Source organism: Hippoglossus stenolepis, chromosome 19, assembly GCF_022539355.2.
Source record: "Hippoglossus stenolepis isolate QCI-W04-F060 chromosome 19, HSTE1.2, whole genome shotgun sequence".
NCBI lineage: Eukaryota > Metazoa > Chordata > Actinopteri > Pleuronectiformes > Pleuronectidae > Hippoglossus > Hippoglossus stenolepis.
Window position 1 is genome coordinate 2,124,064 of NC_061501.1, and position 23,683 is coordinate 2,147,746.

The 23,683-nt window shown below is 41.9% G+C and overlaps 1 protein-coding gene across 4 annotated transcripts in view; it reads right to left on the reverse strand.

Annotated features, from left to right (window-relative positions):
• LOC118098903 (E3 ubiquitin-protein ligase HECW1) overlaps positions 1-22,863 on the reverse strand; it is a 66,377-nt gene extending 43,514 nt beyond the window's left edge. For 2 of the 4 annotated variants that reach the window (XM_035143157.2, XM_035143155.2), the window contains exons 1-5: positions 22,671-22,863; positions 14,471-14,528; positions 13,024-13,345; positions 11,150-11,257; positions 7,494-7,588 (exon numbers count right to left, since the gene is read on the reverse strand). In XM_035143157.2, the coding sequence (XP_034999048.2) occupies positions 7,494-7,588; positions 11,150-11,257; positions 13,024-13,345; positions 14,471-14,497 (552 nt within the window). In that variant the 5' untranslated portion in view covers positions 14,498-14,528; positions 22,671-22,863. The remainder of the gene's footprint in view (positions 1-7,493; positions 7,589-11,149; positions 11,258-13,023; positions 13,346-14,470; positions 14,529-22,670) is intronic. The other 2 variants (XM_035143156.2, XM_035143154.2) reach the window with 1 other exon arrangement.
• Positions 22,864-23,683: the final 820 nt, after the last annotated feature.

A 23,683-nucleotide genomic window follows, 5' to 3' on the forward strand; every position in this document is an offset into this window, starting at 1 on the left:
ATATAAATTGACAGTAACAAGACATCTATTGCTACTAAAAATGGGCCTTATTCCTAAATGTGCTGAGATCTCCCAAGGAAAGCTGGAGAATGTTGCTGGGGAAAAGGCTGTGTGTGGTTCTCTGTTGTCACCATGGTCCTGTCCACGATAAAGACTTGTAATTGATGGACGGGTGATTAAGCAGTAGGCTGACAGCCCAAGAGAAATCAGAGGACCTAGCAGGTCCGTACCTGTGCCTTGCTTACACATGGTGAATCGACATGTACCGTTAATCACATGGTTGTAATTGATAATATCCATCAATCCATGCCACTTATCCTATGTGGGTTGGAGGAGGGTGAGCCAGCTGTCAATCTGTAAATGCGGGGTACACCCAGGAAAGGTCACAGCTCTATCTATATAAGCACTGTACTTAAAGATTAGTAATGGCAGCAGGACAATGGGCCATGGTTATTCCCAAAAACCTGAACTGGATGTGAGCTGGGAAACATTAGTCGTGGAGAGCCTCGAACATCTAAATGGCAGATACCTGCTTTGCCTGTACCAGAGAATGGTCTCCTGATGCTACACACATCAAGGTCTTGGCAACAACTATAATGGATGTGCCAGACAGCACATTATTTTATACCATGCAGTATCAGCTGGCATTAGCCAAATCACAACAACTATTTGATGGATTACTGTGAACATTGTACCAGATACTCCTGGTTCCCACAGGATGAATTCTAATCAGTTTGGTGATCTTCTCACATTTTCTTCAGCGCTACCAGGGATTTGACTTTTTGGTTTGGGCTGGATTACCATGAAATTTAGTTTGCATAGTCAGGACCCCCTCTCAAGATGAGTTATGATGACGTTAGTTAATGGACTGTATTTATATAGCTCTTTTCCAGCCTCAGTGACCACTCAAAACACTTCACAGTTGCACTTAAATAATCATCCACATTCATTCATAAACTGCTTCTATATCTAGCGGTTATCACTATTCATACACGGTCAGCACAGCTGTCGGAAGTAATTTGGGGTAGAGTTTCTTGCCGAGGCGACTTCAGAATAGGACCAGAGGAGCCGGGGATTGAACCGCCGACCCTCTGGTAAGTGGACAGCGCTACCTCCTGAGCCACAGCCACTGATCCCTCTCTTGCATCAACATTAGATATCACCTGGTCGTATACATTGGTCTATGACCTGCAAAATTACTTATATACAACTTATAATATGTTCACTATGTTCAACCCGTACATCAGCATGTTAGCAGTGTCACTATGAGCATGTTAGCATTCTGATGTTAACACTGTTATAAGAGAATCGTTAGCACAGCCTTAGTCCTAGGCCCTATTCAGACTTGGGATTAGCATCTGTCTTTAGTGATCCTCTCACGAGTGTCTCCAGTGACCACCTGTGATCAGATCTCACTCCCCACTCTCCCCACTACCTAATTTCTGTTCACAAAGACAAAGTGATGTCAGTCTGGTCTGCTGTCAATATGTGAGAAAGAAAGAGGGAGGCCAGGGGGGGTCTTAGTAAACCAATCTGCTCTACCCAGCTCAACAGTGAAATTAGATTATACCAAATTGAAATGGTAAGATTTTTTTTAAAGCATGTGTTGATATTGTGGCCACAAATAACTCAGTTAGTGTGAAACTCTGAGAATCCTGCAGTACCTCCTTTAATTCTATGTCAGGTCTCAATACTTGTGTAACTGGCTGGAAATGAAAAGGAAAAAAAAGCAGGCAGTGAAAACAACAAGATAAAGGGATAAAGGACATGACAGATGTTTGGACCAATTCATTTTAATGAGATGCTAATCTGCTCTGCTGAGTAGAGACGGAGAGAGAGAAGCGGCAGCGCGGGTCTCCTCAGTGATTCTAATCTCACAGATAAACCGAATGACAACTTCATCCATCTGCAGCACACTTTATATAATCTAACATCCTGCTGCAGAATGTACAGAAAGACCCAATACCAATGCACTATCAAAATATAAAAGGCGCTGAGTTTATTGTCTTAAATGTTTTAAGAGAAGATAGATTTTAAAGAGCCTACATACATGAAATTAACCCACGTGTGATTACAGGTCAGTTAAACCAGGGATCCCACCTCTGCGTGAGTAAGATATCTGAATGGACTCCAGTGGCTTTGATAGCAGAGCAGCTTGGTGATCTAGCTTATTGAGTGTGGCTGCACAGGATAGAGGAGCGGAGGTTACGCCAGCTCAGCGTTGAGAGCAGGTCTGTGGAGGGTATTTTGTCAAATGCCATTGTCTAATGTCAGTCACTCAGCAGTAGCAATGAACCTGGTGCTCCGTGACATTTGGAGAACTCCACAGTACACCGATGTACCAATTAGGGTTTGCCGATACGCCGGTGAACTCTCAGTGTCTTCCACGGAATAACAAGGTATTTGTGGTGGGCACTGATTGAAAGGGCTTTATTAAATTGTAAATTAGAATTATAAAATACTCCCTTAATATTTGAATCGCCTCATAAACGACTGAACAATATGCAGTTTACAGATCTATCTGTTGTCAGTCTCACCTGTAGCTTCTGCCAGAGCAGCCTCGTCTCCTACATCTCTCTCACCATTAGCTACAGTGACATAATTAAATGAACAGCTAATTACACTGGATGGACTGTTCATCTCTCCCATTTGTGTTTTGTGGGGGGGGGGGTTGTAAGTACTAGGGTTTGGTGGATGCCCCCCTTCCACCTGCAGCATACCCTGCCGCACACACAGACTGCAATAATGAAGACAATTATTTCATTACTTATTATTTATCATAAGTCTGAAGCAGTTTTTTGGCCCCAAACTAAGTGTGATTTGTTCATTTTTACCAGGGGGGGGATGATTCTGATGACTCACTCCACACGCAGCCCTCTCTCTCATAAGCAATTTTCAGGCATGATCTGCAGAGGATGTCTGCAGAATTGGGTCCAGACTTCCTCTCAGGAGATCTCTCAGGGGATTCTCCGGTCGGATGCATTGACGACAACACAAAAGTCTTGAGTCTTCAGGTGAGGGGTGGCCCAGCAGAATTCTGTGTCAGTGTTTTCTACGTGCATGGTACCGTTTCTTTCATCCTGAGCTATTTGTATTCCTTTTGTGTTAGAACTGTCATTAACACACCCACATATTGCTGTGTATTCTCAAATCGGCTCATTCAGACATTATCCAGATTTCTGACTAAGGGACTGGCTGGAGAAACTCATTTGTGTTCTCACATACAGTCCCATACAGTACAGTGAAATGTCAGGAGGATCTCTGGAGTTCAGTGCATGTCCGAAAACAGCTATAAGGGATGGGGGGGATGGCTGAGCGGGTATGGCAAAATGTACAGGTTGTGTAAGGGGGATAGTTTTTCATTATGGTTTAAAGGGGATGGCACGGGGAACGAGCTGTGTTCAGCTCTACTATGGAATTAGATTTGACCCATTTGAAAAGAAAAAACATAAATTGCCACAAATAAAATCAACCTATAGGCTCTGAGAAGCGTAAAATTACTTTAGATACATTGAGAAACTGTAGCAAAGTCAGAGGACGTCAGCTGAGTAAGCGGTTCCTCATGTGGCCCAGAACCACCTCCAAATGTGGTCTGTATGTTAAGTACAAAGTCAGGAGGTAACTAGCCTAGCTTAGCGTAAAGACTGAAAGCAGGGGGAAGCTGCTAGCCTGACTCTGCCCATCAGCACATTTAAAACTGTACCTTGTTTGTTAGATTCAAACGCACCAGAAATCTAAAAAGCTCAAAAATTCCGAGCTATTTCTACAATGTAACCTATATATTATTGATCAGATTGATCCGATTGATCAATAATATTTACAAACTAGGGCCCACAGTTACTGCACAATAAACTGCAGACACCACCAGCGTGCCCCGAGTATCAGGCATACTTTTTACAGGAGAATATTAACTCATTGTGTTTTATCATATCCATGTTGATATAAAAGACTTTCCGGCAGTTCCGAGTGTCAAACTGATGAATTGCAATCAATGCAATCCGACACACATCTTATAATATGCAGCAAAAAAAACAACAAAAGGCAGGTGACTGATTGAGGTATTCCAAATGCATATGAAGAGAAGAGAGAAAGACATATTTATGGTTACCCAGGCTATCCAGCTGAGCCTCGTCCTCCTCACGCTTCTCCTCTCGGGATGACTGGGAGACAGCAGTCCCAGCTGAAGACACAAACCATCCATCACACACATACACAAACAAACGCTGTGTCTTCTCTGTCTGCACCGTCTGACTGACTGGAGTAGAGAAAAATTGAAGCAAACAAATGTCCACCCGCTGCTTCTCTGTCAGTCCATCTTCTCCGTCTTTTCCTCTCCTTCTGGACCTCAAGCTATTAAACCTGGTGCATTCTACCTCCTGCCTCCAAAAACCTGAATGACTTACCTAAGCTGGACTATCTCCTGTTATCTCCACTCTTCCTTCCCTCCCTTCCCCCCTCCCTCCCGCCCTGTCTCCCTTCCTATGGCGGTTATTTTTATTCATTTGTCCTCAGGAAGCAAGTGCAGATCAAGTTCTGGGCCCATCAGCATTTCCAGAGGCCCACAGCAGCAGAATGGGAAGGCAAACATGGAAATCCAATCGCCCAGCTGGACACTCTCCTGATAACAGGGTGCGACTGATAGAAGCTTTGGAAGAGCAATGACAACATTGATATAGTGACAGTAACACTGTCACTCTGCTGCTCAAAAAAAGAATACAACAATTTCTGCACAGGAATCTATTTTACCTATAACAATAATGCCCCATTACTTCATTAAGAGATCCCACAGCCGCCAGGACTGCTGTGACCAAAGCCACAATTGTGAAAACACTCCACAACTTTAATGTAAGAGGTTACGTGTTAGTGGTACTAATTCTCTCCACAAATCCACTGCAGCTAATAGGTAAAAGTAAAATTGTTTAACTTTTTTATTGGTAATTTCACTAATTGTAAATAAAGCACTGTGAATAGTTTAAGCCATGTTTAGTTTCTGGTTCATCACAGATACCATATTCAATCTGCAGCATGACACAGTCCCCAAAAAAAGAAGAAGACGGAGTCCTCCAGCAGATGCTGTGGCCCACACAGAGCCCTGATCTCCACATCATCACATCGGTTACACAAGGAGACAGAAGACCAGAAAGAACTGCAGATAGTTCCCCGAGATGAGACAACCTACACATTTAAAACAACCTACACAACAAGTACCTTGAGAAACTGTGCTCAAGTACTTAGAGCTGTTTTCAGGGTTTAACTCCAGAGGATGTCCACAGAATTGGGTCCCAAATTTCTCTGGAGGCTGCCTTTCACAAAAGAACTACACAGCCGGAGATTATCTGCTCAGACGTGATCACATCAACACAGAAATCTACGGAGCATTCAGGTGAGGGGCGGTGCAGCACTCAGAGGCAGGAAGTAATGTACAAATTCTTATTTTTGTTTGTTTTTCCATTTTTGCCTCTGTGGCGTGTTAGAAACATCATCAACACATCCACCTGCTTGAGATGAATCTTGCAGAGGATCTCCTGTTCTCACATCAGCTCCTCCAGACACTCTGCTGACGTTTTACTCAGGGACTGTCAGAGAAAGTCTAGAGGCTCTCGTTCTGACATTTGCGCTCACACATACAGCCCCTCCGGAGAATGTCCAGAGTATCTCCAGAGTCCAGTGCATGTCTGAAAGCAGCTATAAAAAGCTGCTGTAGCTTTAATGAAAAGAACAACAAGGAGTACTGCAGCAGATGCTGTGGTCTCCACTGAGCCCTGATCTCCATATCATCGCATCAGTTACATGAGGAGACAGAAGACCAGAAAGAACTACAGAAAGTTCACTGAGATGCTAGAAATAACCCACAAACCAAGAACCTTGAGAAACTGTGCTCAAGTACTTAATAGACTTACTTCTGTTTTAAATGCAAAGGGTATTACTATTAATAAAGAACTTTTCATATATATATATTGTTATTCTTTGTAGTATCCTCACTTCACTACTGGTAACAGTAGGGGGGCTGGAGCCAATCCCAGCTGACATTGGATGAGAAGCAGGGTAAACCCTGGACAGCGTATCACAGGACTGACATACAAAGACAAACAACCATTCACACCTACAGTAGATTTAGAGTCTCCAATCAACCTAACCCAGTTTTTTGACTGAGAGAGGAAGCCGAGGTACCGAAAGAAAACCCACACAGACGTGGGGAGAACATTCAAACTCCACACAGGAAGGCCCTGGTCAAACCAGGATTCAAACAAAGAACCTTCTTGCTGTGGGGCAACCACTGTCCCACCATGTCACCAGTGTGTACATTTATCTGTGTGAAATATTTGTTTTGCATTTCTTTAATCCCTTGTACTCATGTATACAACAACAGACACACAAAGTGTTGGGTGGAGCAATAAAAGGTCAACGTGCGATTTACAACCTTTATCCATCCTGAGAACACATTTGTGATGTTTTCATGCAATGTGTCAGTACAGAGCAAATAGCATACAGTTCCACTCTCATCCATCCTTCCCAAGTTTGCAGCTTTAAAAGCTTCTGCAGCTTTGTTTTCTATTCTCAAGATACAATACAACATTGAGTGTAGTAATACACAGTCATGCTCACACTCTACACTTACAGTTGGATAAAAAGTCGGCTCGCTAGACCTCTGTAGCCCACACCTCATCTCTGCTTGAAGCTAGAGGCTCCAGGCTTCATTAGCCTTCACTACTGTAACACAACTAACAATTGTGTTGCATTGTGGGTAATTTCGGCACCAGGTGGAAGAAGAATGTACACACCTACCCAATCACGACACTCCTCTGATACACATCTAGCCCCCCAACACCCGCCACCCCCAGGTCATAGACTAAACATAAGGTAATCTAATTCGCATGCTGACATGTCGTTGGACGAGACAATGTGGCCCAAGGTGCCCCTGACAGCTGTGCTGGGAGTGTGTCTACCTTTTGATTAGATGATGTTAACTTCCCAACGTCCCAAACAATTCACATTACATAAGCTTTGGCCCTGAGCCATGTTCAACCCATAAATGCAGATTTCTTTGTACATTTTGTAATGTTATTTAATGTATTTCATCACAGTAAAGTCAAATTATTAGTTTACAGCTCTAAAAACACATTTAAGTGTGCAGTATCTCTTCATTAGTGAGTGACAGATTTCACATCTTCATATGGAATACTGGTTAAATCCCCCAGACTCTGGTAATAATTAATATGCATAGGGGGATTTTCTTCCAAATTTAGGAGATTGAGTTTGCCTCAAAATTCAAAAACCTAGTAGGATGCCTTAAAATGTTGACTTTTCCTACCTTTAAGCTTCCTCACCACTAAGCTAGATTGACTGACTGACAGAAGTGAGCCAAACTTAACGAGCTGGACTGCTTTTCCCTCTAGACGCTGGACAAACAACACTGAGTGATCGATGAAGGCCCACAACTCTCAGACACATCCATATGTCAAAATAAAGACAGGAGGGATGGTGAGACTCACGGGTGTCGGGCCCTTCTTGATGGTTACAGTGGGAGTTGTAGCCCTCAGTGCTCCAGTGACGCCGTGGTAGTACCTGAAGCAGACCTGGGTCTCAGCTGAGGAGGACACACACAGGTAAGGTAAAGGGAGGAGGCAATAATGGAGAGAAAATCAAACAAGGATTAGTTTCATTTCAACACTGCGTGGGAATTTGACATATTTATACCTGAATTTTCTAAATGTGCCTGTTACACAACAAATGTTTTGTCCAAGGCGCTTTGACATGGCTGTACCTTACATGATCATGTCAACAAAGCCTCTTTGACGTTGAGGGGGAGAGCCATGAGGTCAGAGGTCAAATCAAATGTTATTTAAAATATCTGAGTTATCTAAGTCAGTTTTCCATAAAATGAACAAGTATATGATATGTTATTGAAGTAATTAGTGATAGCTAGTCAGCAACGTTTATCATTTGTGGGACTCAACAGGGGAAGTGGAGCAAAAAAAGCAAAATGCTTGGGGGACATGAGCAGATTAAGGTCATAGTAAATCTCCATGTTTTTCTGCCTGTTTGAGCAGACACACTCAGATGGTTTGATGAGAAGAGGGGAAACACACAGTGACACTTCAGTGTAAGCTCACTGGCTACAATATCATTCCTGCTGGCAGCCTTAAATGGTTTGATAACACTCACATTGTCAAAACTGTTAAATGTTCTGTTGAGCTGTTCACAAAGGACAAGCAAGAAATCCAACAGTTCTTCAAACAATGCTCTCATTATTGAAAAGGCTGGTGACAAAATGAATTCAACCCAATGAACAGCATATTCAAAGCTTGAACCCTTGGTATGAGGCACAGGGTCATCAACATGTTGGTTTCACAGTCTGACATTCTCTGCTCTAAACGTATTTATTTTACAAATGATAAATACCACACCACACTGATCGGGTAAAATCTTGAATCCAATAGTTAGCACTTAACAATTTCCTTTGAGCTGGGCACACACCCTAATAAAACCAGATTAAGCAAGAGTGTATATTCTATAGAAGCTGGAAGTGGTTGACCAACCACAACGAAGTGGAACGGCTGGCCAATCAGAGCAGATTTATCTGGTTATCAGGAGGTGGGCCTTAAAGAGACGGGAACTAATACCAAGCATTTTAGACAGAAGCTGTGTCTCAATTCAGCAGCCGCATCCTTCGGAGGACCAGGTGTACGCAGCCGACGTCAGCTGCATCCTCCAACAGCCGCCTAGAACCGAAATGAGACGGTCTGGTCTTCCTATCACCCTTACAGGCATCGCTTAGGAAAAGATCTACGGATGAAAATGTTCTTCAGTTGATTGGGAAAGTTGAAAAGATGTTTTTTTTAACATGTGTACCGTTGTTGTTTGGTTGAGTACTAACATAAAAATAGATTCTTCCGATGTTCCTCGCTTACTGCCGCCATTACCACTTCGAAAAACCTTTGCTATTGAAGCGCAATGGATCATGGGATATGTTGGGCCGGGAAGGATCCACCCGGTGGAGCCTCCGTTGGTCAAGGTTGGAAGGACGCATTAGTTGGAGCTTTTGAATTGAGACACTAGTCGCGTTGCTGTGGCGTAATTGGTCTGCAAATGCAGGTTCTGTCTATAAAGACAGTGTATTTAGGTCCAGTGGATATTTAATTCATTTTGGAAATATTCACATATAAAAAACTGTCTAGGGTCTGAGGTTCAACACAGACGATCACATGTGGATAATTTGGATTTGCCGCAGTAATGCCTCACAGCTCTACAATTTCATTAAATAACAAACTATTTTATAAAAAATTAGCCATCGAATGTGAAATAGTTTTTTGAAAGACAGATCTGTGAACAGAATATGATGATGGAAACTGGTTGAATGTGTTCCGTGCTTCAGCTTCAGCAATCCCTTTGACTCCCACCTGTGACTGTGACAGCTTTTCTTTTCAATCTACTCTGAACTTGATTGTTTCTTTATGTGCTGTTTTTGTCTGATATGATGTGAAATTGTTCTTTGTAAAATACAGATGAAAACTAGAACTTAGAAAAACAGAGACAATTTTTGTTTTCTATCCGCCAGTGATGCTTGTAGGCTTCTTAATGTAAACATTAGTATTGTGTGATGAATATATATATAATAGGTAGTGCATTAGTTTTATTATTATATGTTTTATGGATCAGAGGCTTCATCCTGAAAAAAAATGCTAAAAACAGTTTAATATAACAGCTTCAGTCCTATAACGCCTAAAACCTGTGTAAAAAGCCTCCTCTGCCTGTGATAGAGTGGATGGTGTTACTGAATGGAAACACCTGCACGGTTTTATGCTGATGAATTTATCCTGTTTCACGTGAGCATCCATATGGTCTCTCTCACTCCCCCACACCGTTCCCTTCGCCCCTAAACGCAGCAATTGTGCACCATTTGTGACTGTCTCCTATTTTTGCATCCGTTTTCACTCTGTTCTGCTTCTACAAGAAACGCTGTAACTTTTCCAGAGACTGGTGTTAACGTGCTGCTGCAAGTATATCAGAGCTTAAAGGAGCATGTAGTTTTCAATAGAACAGAATAAAAAGCACCATAGTGAAGACCACTTGGCATAATAACTGGAAAATGATATCTGATGATTGATATCATTTTTCTGGTATAATTGAAATCATAAGAAGTAGTGAAAGTACTGTATGAACACTTATATTTGACTTCCAACTAAAGCTGCTCTCAGACGTGCACTGAACATTCTCCAGTGGGGTTATATGTGTGTGTGCAAATGTGAGACTGGGAGCCTCTGAACTTGCTGCACCTCTGGCCAGTCCTCAAGTAATAAGTCCGCGGAAAGTCCGGAGGAGCCTGTGATGATGTGAACTCTTCAGGGCAGAGTATCCCCTGCTGCGTTGTGCATGTGTAAAAGGCAAACTCCAGAGAAAGTCCGGACCAAATTCTCTGGAAATCCTCTGGAGGTCGTGTCTGAAAACAGCTGGAAGCTGCCTCACATCTGACCCCTTCAGTGCAACACTGCTGTGTTTGTCTGTTTGGTTTCAGAGACCACACGACAGTGTGGTACGAGCTTTGCAGCATTTGTTTGAATCAAAAGCTTGAATCAGCATTAACTGAAAACGCCTGCTTGCTGCCACTGGAGATGAGTAGTGATGAAACTGGACTAAAACAGTGAACTGTAAAGTGAACTCATTGTGACACACCACGTCCACTAAACTGCTGCACGAGCTGCTGTCAGTCTTCAGAAATGATTTCCCTCTGTGGAATGACATCATCGTAACTGACCACTGAATAAGTTTCCTCATCACATGACGTCATGTTTCCCCCAGTGTGAAATCAGTGTGGACATGAAACAGGTTTTTCTCCCTTCTTGACAAAATGAACCAAACTATTTTAGAACAGGTAGCTACACTTTGCCAGTGTCTGCTCAGCGATTGGTTTCATCTTATCATTACAACATTTTCAGCACCTTTAAACAGAGCCACTGAATGTGTCCATCTTTCAAATGACTATGTGACTTTAATTCATAAATCTTGTGCATAGATGGTTATAATATGGTATAATAGCTACTTTTGACTAAGCCTGCAGAGCATGTGAACTGCAAACAGAAATGGGCAAAATTGTATCATATATATAATATGAAACAACTTGTTGCCTTGCAGGGTTTTTATTACTTACAGTCGATGATGTTGGAGGTGGAGTCAATTTTCCAAACTATCTGTCCCTTGTGGGAGCCGTTGATTCCTCGGTTCTTATAGTCCAGAAAGTTCTCCGACAAAGCCTCATCTGCAACGAGAGGAAACTGATGAAACCACAGTCTTAGTTGGAAGTCGTATCATTTTATATTCCATTTCCCAATTCCACTCAGCAACATAAATAGCATTTGATTCTTCAGGAATAGTTGTTAATGACACTGCATTTTATGCACTTACCAATGCTTTCGGGAATTTTCTTCAGTAAACAATTTCTTAAACAACACTACATCAAGAGCCCTAACCACCAAGTGTACTGATAACATCATGACTGCAACTGAGGAAGCAAATCTAAGTAATGTGATTAAAAACCCAAACCCAGCCATGTTAGTGTCATTTAATGCATTCGTTTTATGAAGGTATTTTGGTCACAACCAAAATGAGGGACATATTTCAATTTTGACCTGCTACTGGTGCTAGATAAAAGCTTAGGGATCCAAGTAATTTTAATTCTCTGGGGACCACGGATGTGTCTCCTGTAGATGTCAAGATATTTCCCTCTGAACCCCAAAATGTCAAACTCATGATGATGCCAGATGAAGAGCAGATGAAAAGTCAGGAGATCTCCAAGGTCAGTAGGTTCTAGTAGTTTCTGTACAAGATTTTGTGGCAGCCTGGAGGCTAGCACTTTGATCATGACTGACTGAGGACTGCCAAAAGGGAGCGGCCGAGGCATTTATTAACGACCAGGATGGCTGTCACTGATGTGGAAAAATCTGTTGAATCCGTTATCAAGACAGTATGAAACGAGGTGGATGGTATATTTTCTATAATGGAATAAACAAGTAGTTTGTAGCGTGTTTACATTTTTTATGAAGTGAAGAGTGAAAGACAAGCTCTCACATGAGAGAGAGGACAACATTGCATGCCACTTGCAGGAACACACAGCAGAAACTATGAGGTCCGACTGTCTGCACGGACAGTAAAAGCTTATACAGACAATAGCACACGAGATCTCCTATGTTATTATGAGAAGGGTTAGCATTTTTTTGGGGTTCATTATAAAATTGGAGCAGCACAAATTAGAATATGGCGGACCGCATAGTCCTGATAAATAATAGGAAACAGTGCATTGACATGGCGAGATAGGGCATTGGCCGAGGTAAACACTGACAGAGCTCCCTTCTAGTTGGTTGTAGATCTGTTCTGTTATAACGTCACTTGGAAATCAGCAAAATGTGAATTGGCCCAGCCATGGCAGGCAACCAAAGTGATGGATCAAAAATGTACATTTTGGGATGTTATTAGACAAGGATTTAAATGTAAATCAAGAAGTCAATGGTATTTATCAATAAAACCAAACATAAGTGGAAAAAGGTATGGAGGTTGTCCATGTTTGTCCACATGACCTCTGACACTGTAACCGACAAAACTGCTGCTGTTGGTATGTGAACAGTGAATGGCGAACAATGTCGTCATGGTGCTCTGTGGCTCAGGAGGTAGAGCGGGTCGTCCTCTAACCAGACGGTCAGCTGTTTGATCCCCGTCTCTGCAATTACGCATTACAAGGTGTCCTTGGAAAAGATGCAGACTAGAAAAGCGCTATATAAATAGAGACGATTCGGTTTAGCACTCTTACACCAGCGAACATCGTTGTATTATCAGCAGATTATTATATGAGCATTAGATTACATTATAAACAATACAAGTATTGCCTCGTTGCAGATTGACAAGTGGCAAAGATTAATTGTCAACCTATCTTGTAGCTTTTGAGGCTAGTGTCATTAAACTAGACAAAAAGTACAATTCATCTTGTATCAAACTCTAACATTCAGAGTCATCATGTTATGTCTCACTTACCAACTTGATACATTCCAATCCAGTCTCCAGCATCCACGTCCTCCTTGATGTCCCATGTGATAACCAGGTCTTCAGACTGACCTATGGTGTAGTGGGAGGAGCTGATGGTGAGGGTGGATCGGGCATCCGGCGAGACCAGATCGGTGTCACTGGTGGACCTCGCTAGCCCCAGCATGAAGGCCTCCTGGTTCAGGCCGTTCACAGCGAAGCTGTCTGGGCCGTAGCTGTGACGAGCCGCAACCTTGCAGCGTTGGCGGGTCTGGCTGCTGCGAGTTGGGGAGGCCATAGCCGCTAGGCCCAGGAACCTATTCTGGTACAAGTTCTACAACAAAACACACCACAAGAAGTTGTTTAGCTGAATAAAAAGGTAAAAGGTTTTGTTCTGAAGACAAAATAAAAAAAGGCAAATGAGAGAACAGTAAATCCTCAAATAAATAACAATCATATCAATGGACAACATATGGCAAAAATATTAGTACTCATCCAAAGAATGCTACCCAAATTAACAGTCATTAAAAAATACTAAATATGTCAACCTTCCTGCGAACACAGGCTGTGTCTTTTAGTTTTTTTTATCAATTTGTAACTGTGTCAGAGAAATACTGATCTACGTCTATTGTCATTTAGTGTGTTATCTTGGCACTGGATTTAGTCAAAAACACAAAACAGAATTACCTCATACAAAACACCCTGTAATTATACACAACTATAATTAATGTCTGTTGTATCAACTTCCCAGTACTGGGTGGATAAAATATCAGAAACCAAATATTCAACCAACATATAAAACACCACAACCTTATCGTGTTCATAGTATAATAGAACCGGTTAACGAAAAGTAACCTGTCAACATGAACCTTGCCAAACCTGAAGAAATGGTTTAAACGTGTGGCGTGACCTAAGAGTTCAGTGTCTGTGCAGCGTGGATGCTGTGATCACTGCAAGATGCAGCATCATAACCAGGAAGTCCACATGCAGGGGAGAGAGTTTTCCACCCTGGCATCTCAGATCAGATCAGAGAATGTTCCAGTTAAGACGGGAGCTTCAGGGCACCACTCAGCCAGCACCGACGGATCGGGCTAAATGCTGAAGCACTATGTGCGTGCAGTTGATGATGAAGAAAGGGTATACCCAATACAATTTGAATGTGTTTGCTTCTGTCACCATGTGATATGACTATTAGTGAAAAGCCAACATCAGTATGGATTCAGCTTAAAGTTATATCAGTATATTGCTTTGGAAAATACTGTTCTTTATTAAAAACAGTTACAATTTTGACATGAACACACAACTATATATATATATATATATATGTATGCATATATACATATAAAGGTGGGTAAATCTGACAGACAAAGACAAACGACAAAGGGTGTTTCATGTTGGTGAGCATGCATAGGAGAAGGTGGCGGGTTATTGTGGTAGCGGGTGAAGCGGGGGCACTGACCTTGAAACTACAGAGCTGCATCAGCATAATGACCAGTCAACCCAAAGCAGACCAAAACCTACGGGAAGTGGGAGGAGAAGGGTGGCGTGTTACAAACCACAGAACAAAAAGCAGAGGCAGGGAATGTAGCAGGTGAAAGTGTGTGTGCACTCGTTTTAGAGGATGGGGGGGGGAAAAGCTCATCATCATCATACTTTTATTCTTTGTTAGATAAGAATATGAATTATTGAGGAGCTTTAGCACAGATGCAGAGACAACAGGAAACAGAGAGACAAAGACAGTTTGACCTCCACCCAGAAGAAAGACAGAATGCTGATATACAACAGACATCATCAGCGTCTAATGATGGTCAACGTAAAACAAATACAGCACAGCGACAGATACAGCATCATTGTCATGTGCATCGCTCGATGGTCACATGGTTTGTTTGCATTGCTGCAGTGGGAAGAGAAGCCTGCAAATGAAACCAACATTAGCAGCAACACGGTGATGTGTATGCGTTTGTTTGAAATGTGATTGGTCCACTGAAGGCGGTTCACCTCGGATATGAAAGAGCTTTTTGTGGCCAGTATTCATCAGCACCACACTGGTCGTTCATCAGAGGACTTTAACCTCTGGTCGGTTGTGGCTACAACAACCTTTTACTGTGTGGTGCCTGTGGACAACACAAATTAATTCATAAAACTTGCTGTGTCATGGCCTCGACTCTCATTACACTTGCTCACTGGGCTTCAACACCTTGCTGGGTGTGTTGTGAAAAATGAATTACAAACTATTTCTCTCCAGAAGCAACTGCAGCATGACATCCCAGATACAAAAATGTAACTTTTAACATAAATCCAACATATTGTAGGAGAATTACATACTTTTCGGACAGTATATTATATTAGCGTGTTCTCAATCTGCCCCGGCTGATAATTAAGAAAAACATTCATATCAGAAAATTAAATGAATCACTGCTTCTGTCTCTCTTTCCAAAAAGAAACACTTTTTTTTTTTTAAGTCAAGTCACACGTGGATATTGATAATGAAAAGCACCAAACATGGTTATCACAACTGCAAACAGCGGATACTCTCCCAGATACTCTCATGTCAATATTTTCTTATTGTCCCTCGTTAGTCAATAGAGTGACTCCATTCTTATATTATGTCTATGATGACTGCTGTGTAGTAAACTTGTAACAGTCTCCAGCGGTGGCTGTGACTGCTGTAGCTGTAACTACCATAAGAGGCTGGAATACATACAAACTCAGGGACACAACGGTGTGCACAGTGACACACATATGCAAATAAGCAGGAGCCCGGTCGGGCACATATGAAAACTACACAAACACGTTTCAAAGTTACGCTCAAATCCCCACAGTCCTCATTAGTCATATCGCAGGATATTGGTACGATGTCGTAGCTGGCTGTGGCATCTCGAGGGATCAGTCCCCAGTTGTTCTTCCCACTTACTCAGGCACTCGCGTAATTAACCGATATAATTGCATTCAAGACGACGTGATTATGAATTCAATGCACATGTAGAGCAGATACACATGTAGAGCAGATGTAGAAGAAACTAAAAAGCCTCTGCTGGACCTGAGATGATCCAGAACTATGGCTCTGTAATGACCTTCATAACCATTCTAATTGTAGTCTAGCTTCAACGTATTATTATTAATCATCCAGTGTTTCCCTTATATACATTTTGCAGAAGCTGCCCAACAAAGAGGGCTTTTAATTTGAAACAACGGATGAACGTGGTGACACCCTGCTGAGCTGAGAAGGGCTGAGAGAAAAAGAAAGGCAGATTTAACAACATTAAGTTTGATAGGTTTTATTGCCTTTTGATACCTAGTCCAAATGCCGGTTCATTAGGCATGTGTGCCAAGCAGGTACAACAACCCTTTATCGTCAGACATCAAGAATAGTGGGAGAAATCCAAATTGGATTGAACATTTTCATGACCCTGTTGTGACAGTGTGAATGTCTCTCTGTGAAGTGACTGGCTGCCATTCAGGGGGTGCACAAGAGAGCAGGTTGCATGCATTGTCTGGGACTGGGGTCTCTTTACGACGCTGCTTCCAGTTTCTGCTAAAATAATCTAGCCATCCCCTCCTCCGTTTGCCTTTTCTAGCTACTTTAACCTGACCAATTGCCGTCAATTTTGAAAAGCCGGCCGGGTCTTATTAAATATATGAATCTACTAGCATACGATGAATCATTACTAATTCTATACAGTATGTAAAACATTGTAAATGTCATGGAAACATATTTACTACAGCAGCTACAGTATATGATTAAGTGGGTTGAGAGAGAACATTGACACCACCTCCCTCCCTCCTATAATTAGTTGTGGAATAATAGTTCCATTTTGTCGAATATACACAGGAAGTGTAAAGTTACCTTAGATTCAGTGACTGACCACAAGTTAAACATGACCCAATCTTTTTTTTTACAAGTGTAAGTTACACCGGCGTTAATTATGTGTATGATGTCTGTTTATTCAGATTTGACCGAGTTATAACTCCAACAACAAGAGAAGATACTAAGGATTTTAAAGTCCCTGAACGGTGTCACAGCTTCTGCTGCTGCTATAACTGCTGGGCCTGTTCTGACCTTTGTCAGTCAGCCGTGACAGAACAGGACTTAGAGCGGTTAGGTTGACGTCTCCACTGTTATCGTGTCCTATATATTATGTGCGTAGCCATGGAAAAAAAGTGCAAGACATAAAGCGTTGCTTTTTAACTGATTTAAATGATTAACTGAAGAGGCTGTGGAAGGGGGTGGTTCGCAGGGCCAAGTTTATCCATCCATCCATCCATCCATCCATCCATCCATCCATCCATCCATCCATCCATCTATTCATCTATTTATCTATCTTCCATTTTCCTAACTTTTAACTGGTTGGATAATATTTGGGTGGGTCCAACACAAGCCTGTAAGGCAGACATATGGCCACCAGCGCATCATTTAATGGGGAAAGATGGATACATTGAAGAAGTGTGGTTTCATATAAAGAGCTAAATATGAGCATTTGCCAAAAAGTAATATTATCTATAGTTATAAATGTAAGGATGCTCAAGTCAGTCAGCCACCAATTGTTATCAGCTGATATCTCTTCTCAATAGTTTGATTCATGGTCTCTATGGAGGCCGATAAGAAGAATCAATCAAATGATGCAAACCGTGCAAGACAATTTTTCTTTGCAAGACCAAAATGGCTACTTTTGCCACACCTTTCTGGCAGTTTTACCAGGTATCTGGAAGAAACACAGTGCATTTGTGTATTGAGAGAGAGAGAGAGAGAGAGAGAGAGAGAGAGAGAGAGAATCTCAATCACTGTTCAATGAAACAACAACAACCCTGCAGCAAGGTCAGAAACCAAGGAAAAATATCAGCCAACAATTCTCTGTTCACAAACCACTGTCAATTGTGGAAGAGGAAAGGTTCAGATGACTCATGTCCTACTTGGATCCGCTCCGCACTCTGCCAGGGCCTAAATATTATGCTGATGTTTGCACTGTTATAACAAATACTGTACAAACAGGGTTCAACCCTTCATTTAAAAACATCAACAAACACATTGTTGGAAGCAGCCCAGAACAGATTAAATCTGAGCCGCTGTACACCATCGCTACAGTCCTCAATCTGATGTGAGACTTTATACACAAATTATTTAAATTCCTGTGTGTGTGTGTGTGTGTGTGTGTGTGTGTGTGTGTGTGTGTGTGTGTGTGTGTGTGTGTGTGTGTGTGTGTGTGTGTGTGTGTGTGTGTGTGTGTCAATTGGGAGAACATTTTTGGAACGTAAAGGAGGAAGTGCATCAAACATGTTCAAAAACACATGCAAATATTTAAAAGTTGATCAGAAAATATGCCAACAAAATATTTTTCTTTCAGTCTATTTGAATCAGAACATTGATCTGAGCCCATAGAGAAACACACACAAACGTTCCCAGGTCAGGGGCTGACATTAGGTGAGTGTGTGTGTTAAAGGCACAGACAGAATCAGCGCAGCTACAGAGAATGTGAACTGGATATCTTTGATCATGGTTTTGAGCACTTGTGAAACACAGAACTTTAACAAACAAAACAATCAATCAACTAATGGAGAAAATAATCAGCGGATAATCATTATTTGCTGTTTGATACAAAATAGTTTAAAAGAGCTCAAGCTCATTCAACTACAACAATAAAATCCTGCTTATAGATCAATGCATTAGTAATACTAATTTCACACCATAGTATATAATAGTATAAAAGTCACAGGGAACATTTTTTAACATTGAGTTCCTCCATGTGACATGTTACAGTTACATGTTTCTTGTTTTAATCATAGATCCATTCAATTCCATCTAATTCCAGAAATCTGTGTGTATGTGGAACGCATATCTTGAGAACAAGAAAGCCCAGTGTCGAATTTGGTGCAATTTGGACATGCCATATGTTCAGTAATAATAAAGTTTGCATACACATAACCAGGCAAACAGAGCTACAGTATGTAGCTGCATGTGGTTGGGGGTGGGGCAGAGCGCTAACAGGCGGTCTGCGGACTGAATTGAACAGGTCCATGTCCTCAGATAACCTACAGGAACCACCAGTGTTTCCTGTGATGAGTAATGAGCACAATCATATGACCTACAGGGATAGCGCCACTCTGCCATTGAAAATCAATGCCATACTAACATATACCATTGGCATATTCCAGGAACCACTGTCTGTCCGTCTGTCTGTCTGTCTGTCCGTCTGTCCGTCTGTCTGTCCTATTGCAGGTCAATTTTACAATGTCAGAAAGAAAGTTGCAACCAGCATCACCACAGGCCAAACAACAGCCCATTCAATATGTTTACAATGGTTTCATTTGATTTCTGTTGCCCATATTCACAAATTACAATTTGTCTCATAGGGCTTAACAAGGTGCAACATCCTCTGTTCTTAACCCTCAACAAAAGGAAAACAACCCAAATAAAAACTATTAACAGGGGGAAAATGTTGAAAACTCAGTGGAAACCACATGTGAAGGATGCCTCTCCCAGGACGGACAGAAGTGCAATAGATGCTGTGTGTAACTGAACATATAAAAAAAAATTATGGAAAAGTGTGTAAACGTTTAAAGTATTTAGACATAGGAAAATGTCTGATAGAAATGAAGGGAGCAGCAATGAAAATTGAAATGGAGGAGTTATTGCCAGTAATGGCAGAATATGTGAGTAGGCATATTGTTTATCAAGCAGTCATGTTGTTATCATAGTCCATGATCAGCTGCCACCATGATTACAATCCACCATCATTTGATGAATTCTTAAGTTTTTTCTTAAGCAAATGATCACATTTGCTGTTGTTAGCTTCTGAAAGTAAGTATTTGCTAAATATTTCTCTGTTTAATGTCAATGTAAGTAAAAATATCTTTAGGTATAGGACTGCATATTAAAGTCTCCTTGAGCTCTGTGATATTGTGATGTTTTTTTTCAACATTTCAATGACTAAATGTAAAATAATCATGCGTCATGAGTAATGAAAATAATAAATAGTTGAAGTCTTTGTCTCTAAGAATCTCACATTCCTTCAAAAGTGCCAGTTTTACAGCAATTTCAGACCTTGTTTATACAACAATGGATATTTTGTAACAGATATTTCCCCTCCATTTAAAGAAAAATATCCGTCTACACAAAAAATATCTTGATGATATATCTAGATATCTTGACGGGGACGGAAAAATCACTACAAACGCTCAAATTAAGCATGCCAGGCCAGTAGGTGGCGATAAAGTCTACATCAACGATTGGTCAAATACTAGAGAAGAACGCCATTGTCCTATTGGTACTGGGCAAGGTTTCTGGTGCAAGCTCATTACACAAAGCAACAGTGGACATGTGTTAAGTAAGTTGTGAAGTCATTGTTTCCCAAACGGTCCGTTTGACATGTACACACAGACACATGAAAACCAGAGTTTTTGAAAATGTGCACTTTGGAAGTGTTCGTAAAAGAGTTATATAAGTAAAAGAGTAATAATCTCCTTTTTAGTGACTTAAACAAAGTTTACATGTGGACGAGGGGCCCAAACACAGAGGGAAAATTTTGTCTTCCAAAATTAGTGTGGACAGGGCATCAGTGTGGCGAATGCTAAGAATCGTCACACCTTTCTGTTTTGTGAGTCTTTCAAACCTCTGTGATTAATACAGAAGACAGTCCAGTCAGCTGGTTCTAGATGTTTCAGATCAGAGCCAGTGAGACAAAACATCCCAGTGCTGAGTCAGCGCTCTATCTTCTGTACAAGGAGACGGGTGTCCCACTGAAAATAGTCAAATTGCTGCTCTTTTTAATCTCCACAATGTGCGCAGAAAGCCAGCACCAGCACAAATCTAATCTACACAGCTCAGGACATAATTATAGAGATGAAAACACGTGGCAAAACGTTCTATTTCATTACAGTATGTTCACTATGATGTAAATGGTGTCAAAGGTCAGCAGTGTTGTGGCAGATACAGTACAAGGACGCTTGCTTACAGGTGTAACATGAGTAGAAGTTGATTCGTACTGATGTCTTTGTAAAGCACCTACACAAGCTGCGTCTCAATTGGGAGGTTGCATCCTTCAGAGGCTGCATTTAAAGGCTGATTGCGTCACATCGACACGACTATAGTCTGTCCCAATTCCAAGGCTCCTTCAAATGTGACATATGTGTCCTTCCACCCCCGAGCAACGGACGCTCCACCGGGTGGATCCTTGCCCACGACCTATCCCAGGGTTCATTGCGCTTCACTGACGAACTGTTGGCGGCAGCAGGTGAGGAGAAAACGGTACAAGGATTCATTTTTAAATTTAAGTATCGGCTTCAACTCAACCTAACGGCGCACAAAAACACATCTTTTCAGCATCTTTCATCAACCGAAGAACTTTTTCTCGTCCGTATCTGTTGCTAGGCGACGGCTGTAAGGGCGGGACAAGCTGGTGCTGCAATAAGAAAACCAGACCGCCTCATTTCGGTTCAAAGACCATGTCCTTCTAAGGACACACATGAATTGAGACACACATAGAGACTTCTTGGGTTCACCACTACACTCTAAAGCCACGTGAGTGCATGTGTTCTGGAGACAAGACCAACCTCACACCAACACTAACACTAAAATCACACACTGCGAGAGAAGATGGGAGCGTGTTAATGGCAGACATAGTGAGTGGGAAATAGTCATATTTAGAGTGGTTTCTGTAGTAATGGTCACGAGCTGTAGGTCATAACAACTCGCCATCTTGTCAACATGACAACCACACTCATCGGTGATTTGTAGCTCAGAGTCACGTCTAGCCCAGAAAAAGTTGTTGCTGTTGCTCCTTGGAAAATACATATTTTTTTGTGGGGGTTTTTTACATCTAAATCTCTATTTTATACTTATTTTATTGGCTTATTGATGTCCTGATATTCTGCAGTGTTTTGATTGTTGTCATATCTGTGAAGTGTGCCTGAGTGTCTCTAAAGGCACCAATAAAATAAAACTATTATTATAATTATAATTGCACCATTTAGTTTATTACCCCCCCACGTTATCAACAAAACAAAAGGCCACAAAAACGAAAGCAGCCATGTGTGGTGTGATGCTCCAGGATTTAAGAGGATTTCGGGGAATGGGAATCCCCCACACAACGAGGGGAAGCCTCACAGTCGTAGTAAGACCCCGAATCAGGAGAAACTAGGACAAGTAAGGCTGTGGGGCCCTGGCATCTCCAGCGCCAAACACTATTTAGAAAATTAATGAATTTCATGTTGCGTGGCACCCTGGGGAATATAGTCTTCCTTACATGGCAGATGACTGAAGGTCCTCTCTCACCCGTGGTCCCGCTTTAATTCGGCAAACATCTAATCGCTCATAATCACAAATTTGACCTTGTTTTATTTGATAGAATATCAACTTTTAGGGATGATGTGCACAGAATTTAGACTTCCTCTGACAGGCGATCTCACTGGAGTGCTGCCCGAGGACAGTTCCGCCTGTGTGGTCCATTCGGAGGCAAGAGACAGAAACAACCCGACGTCCTCCGCCTGTTTCCTGTTTGCGGTGAATTCCGCTGAAACACTCGAGAAGGATTCAGCGCAGCGTGTCCCCCCCCGACGAGGAGGAGCTGCTGGGCCGCCGCTGGGGGCTGGCATGACGGCGAGGCTCCCATCGCATCACCCCCAGCGTTCACCCAGCAACAATGGAGGCCGAGGAGGAGACCTACCTGGGACAAAACGAGCTGCCGGTGGATCATTCTCCAAACACGGTGGCGGTGAGGACGAGGGAGAGGTGGCTAATTTCCGCCGAGCTCCATTTTTGTCCACGGTTGAAGCGGGGAAGGAGGGAGACAAACAACAGCAGAGAGAGAGGGATGAGACATGGGAGAGAGAGAGAGAGTCACATCCTCTCCTCTTCCTCTGGACCCCAGTCAAGATAGATACGATGCAACGAAGCATTTCCGGTCCCAGCTAAAACCACGTTCAAATACTTTGACATTTCACGTTTTATTGTGGCATATTTGGGATGTTTTATTTAGATTTTTAATTAATATGTAATAAATATAAATAAATAAATTCCCTCCAAACGCAGCTATTAAGAATTGCCTTTATTTGATTGTATATTTTGATATTACGTGTGTGTCTTTTATTCTATAATGTTGTATTATTTCATCCCAGGTCTTTTTTAGATTTTGTATTGTATAATTTGTGGTCTTTAGTTTTAAATGACATTGCTTCTTGTCTTTGTTGTTTTGTATTTGTGTTTTTTTATTTGTCCTCTTCATGAGGCACCTATTTATTATTGTTAATAAAACATAACAATAATAAGAACAACAACAATAATATTAACAGTAGTATTAAGAACATTCAAAATAGAGCAGTATTTTCACTTGCAATTGTGGAAAGAACAATTCTGATCAAATTACGCAATTCCGAGTGAAAATACTCTTATTTTGAAGGTTTCACTCGACATATTCGACGTAAACATGTTCACCTTGACGTAGCTGGGTACCAGAGCCCTACAGCCAATCAGGGAACGCGCTTCTCTCCTCGCGTGCGCTGCTGCCTCCTCATCTCCTCGCCTCCACCCGACAACGCGCGCATAAACACGCAGTTTACGCACGCGCGCCAGTCATCCAGTCATCCATCCATCCACATACGTCGCCCCCTCCCTCTCGTGCTCGTGCTCGTCTCTCCTCTCTGTCAGAGAGATGCAGCTGATTCGAGGAGGCCCGTTCAC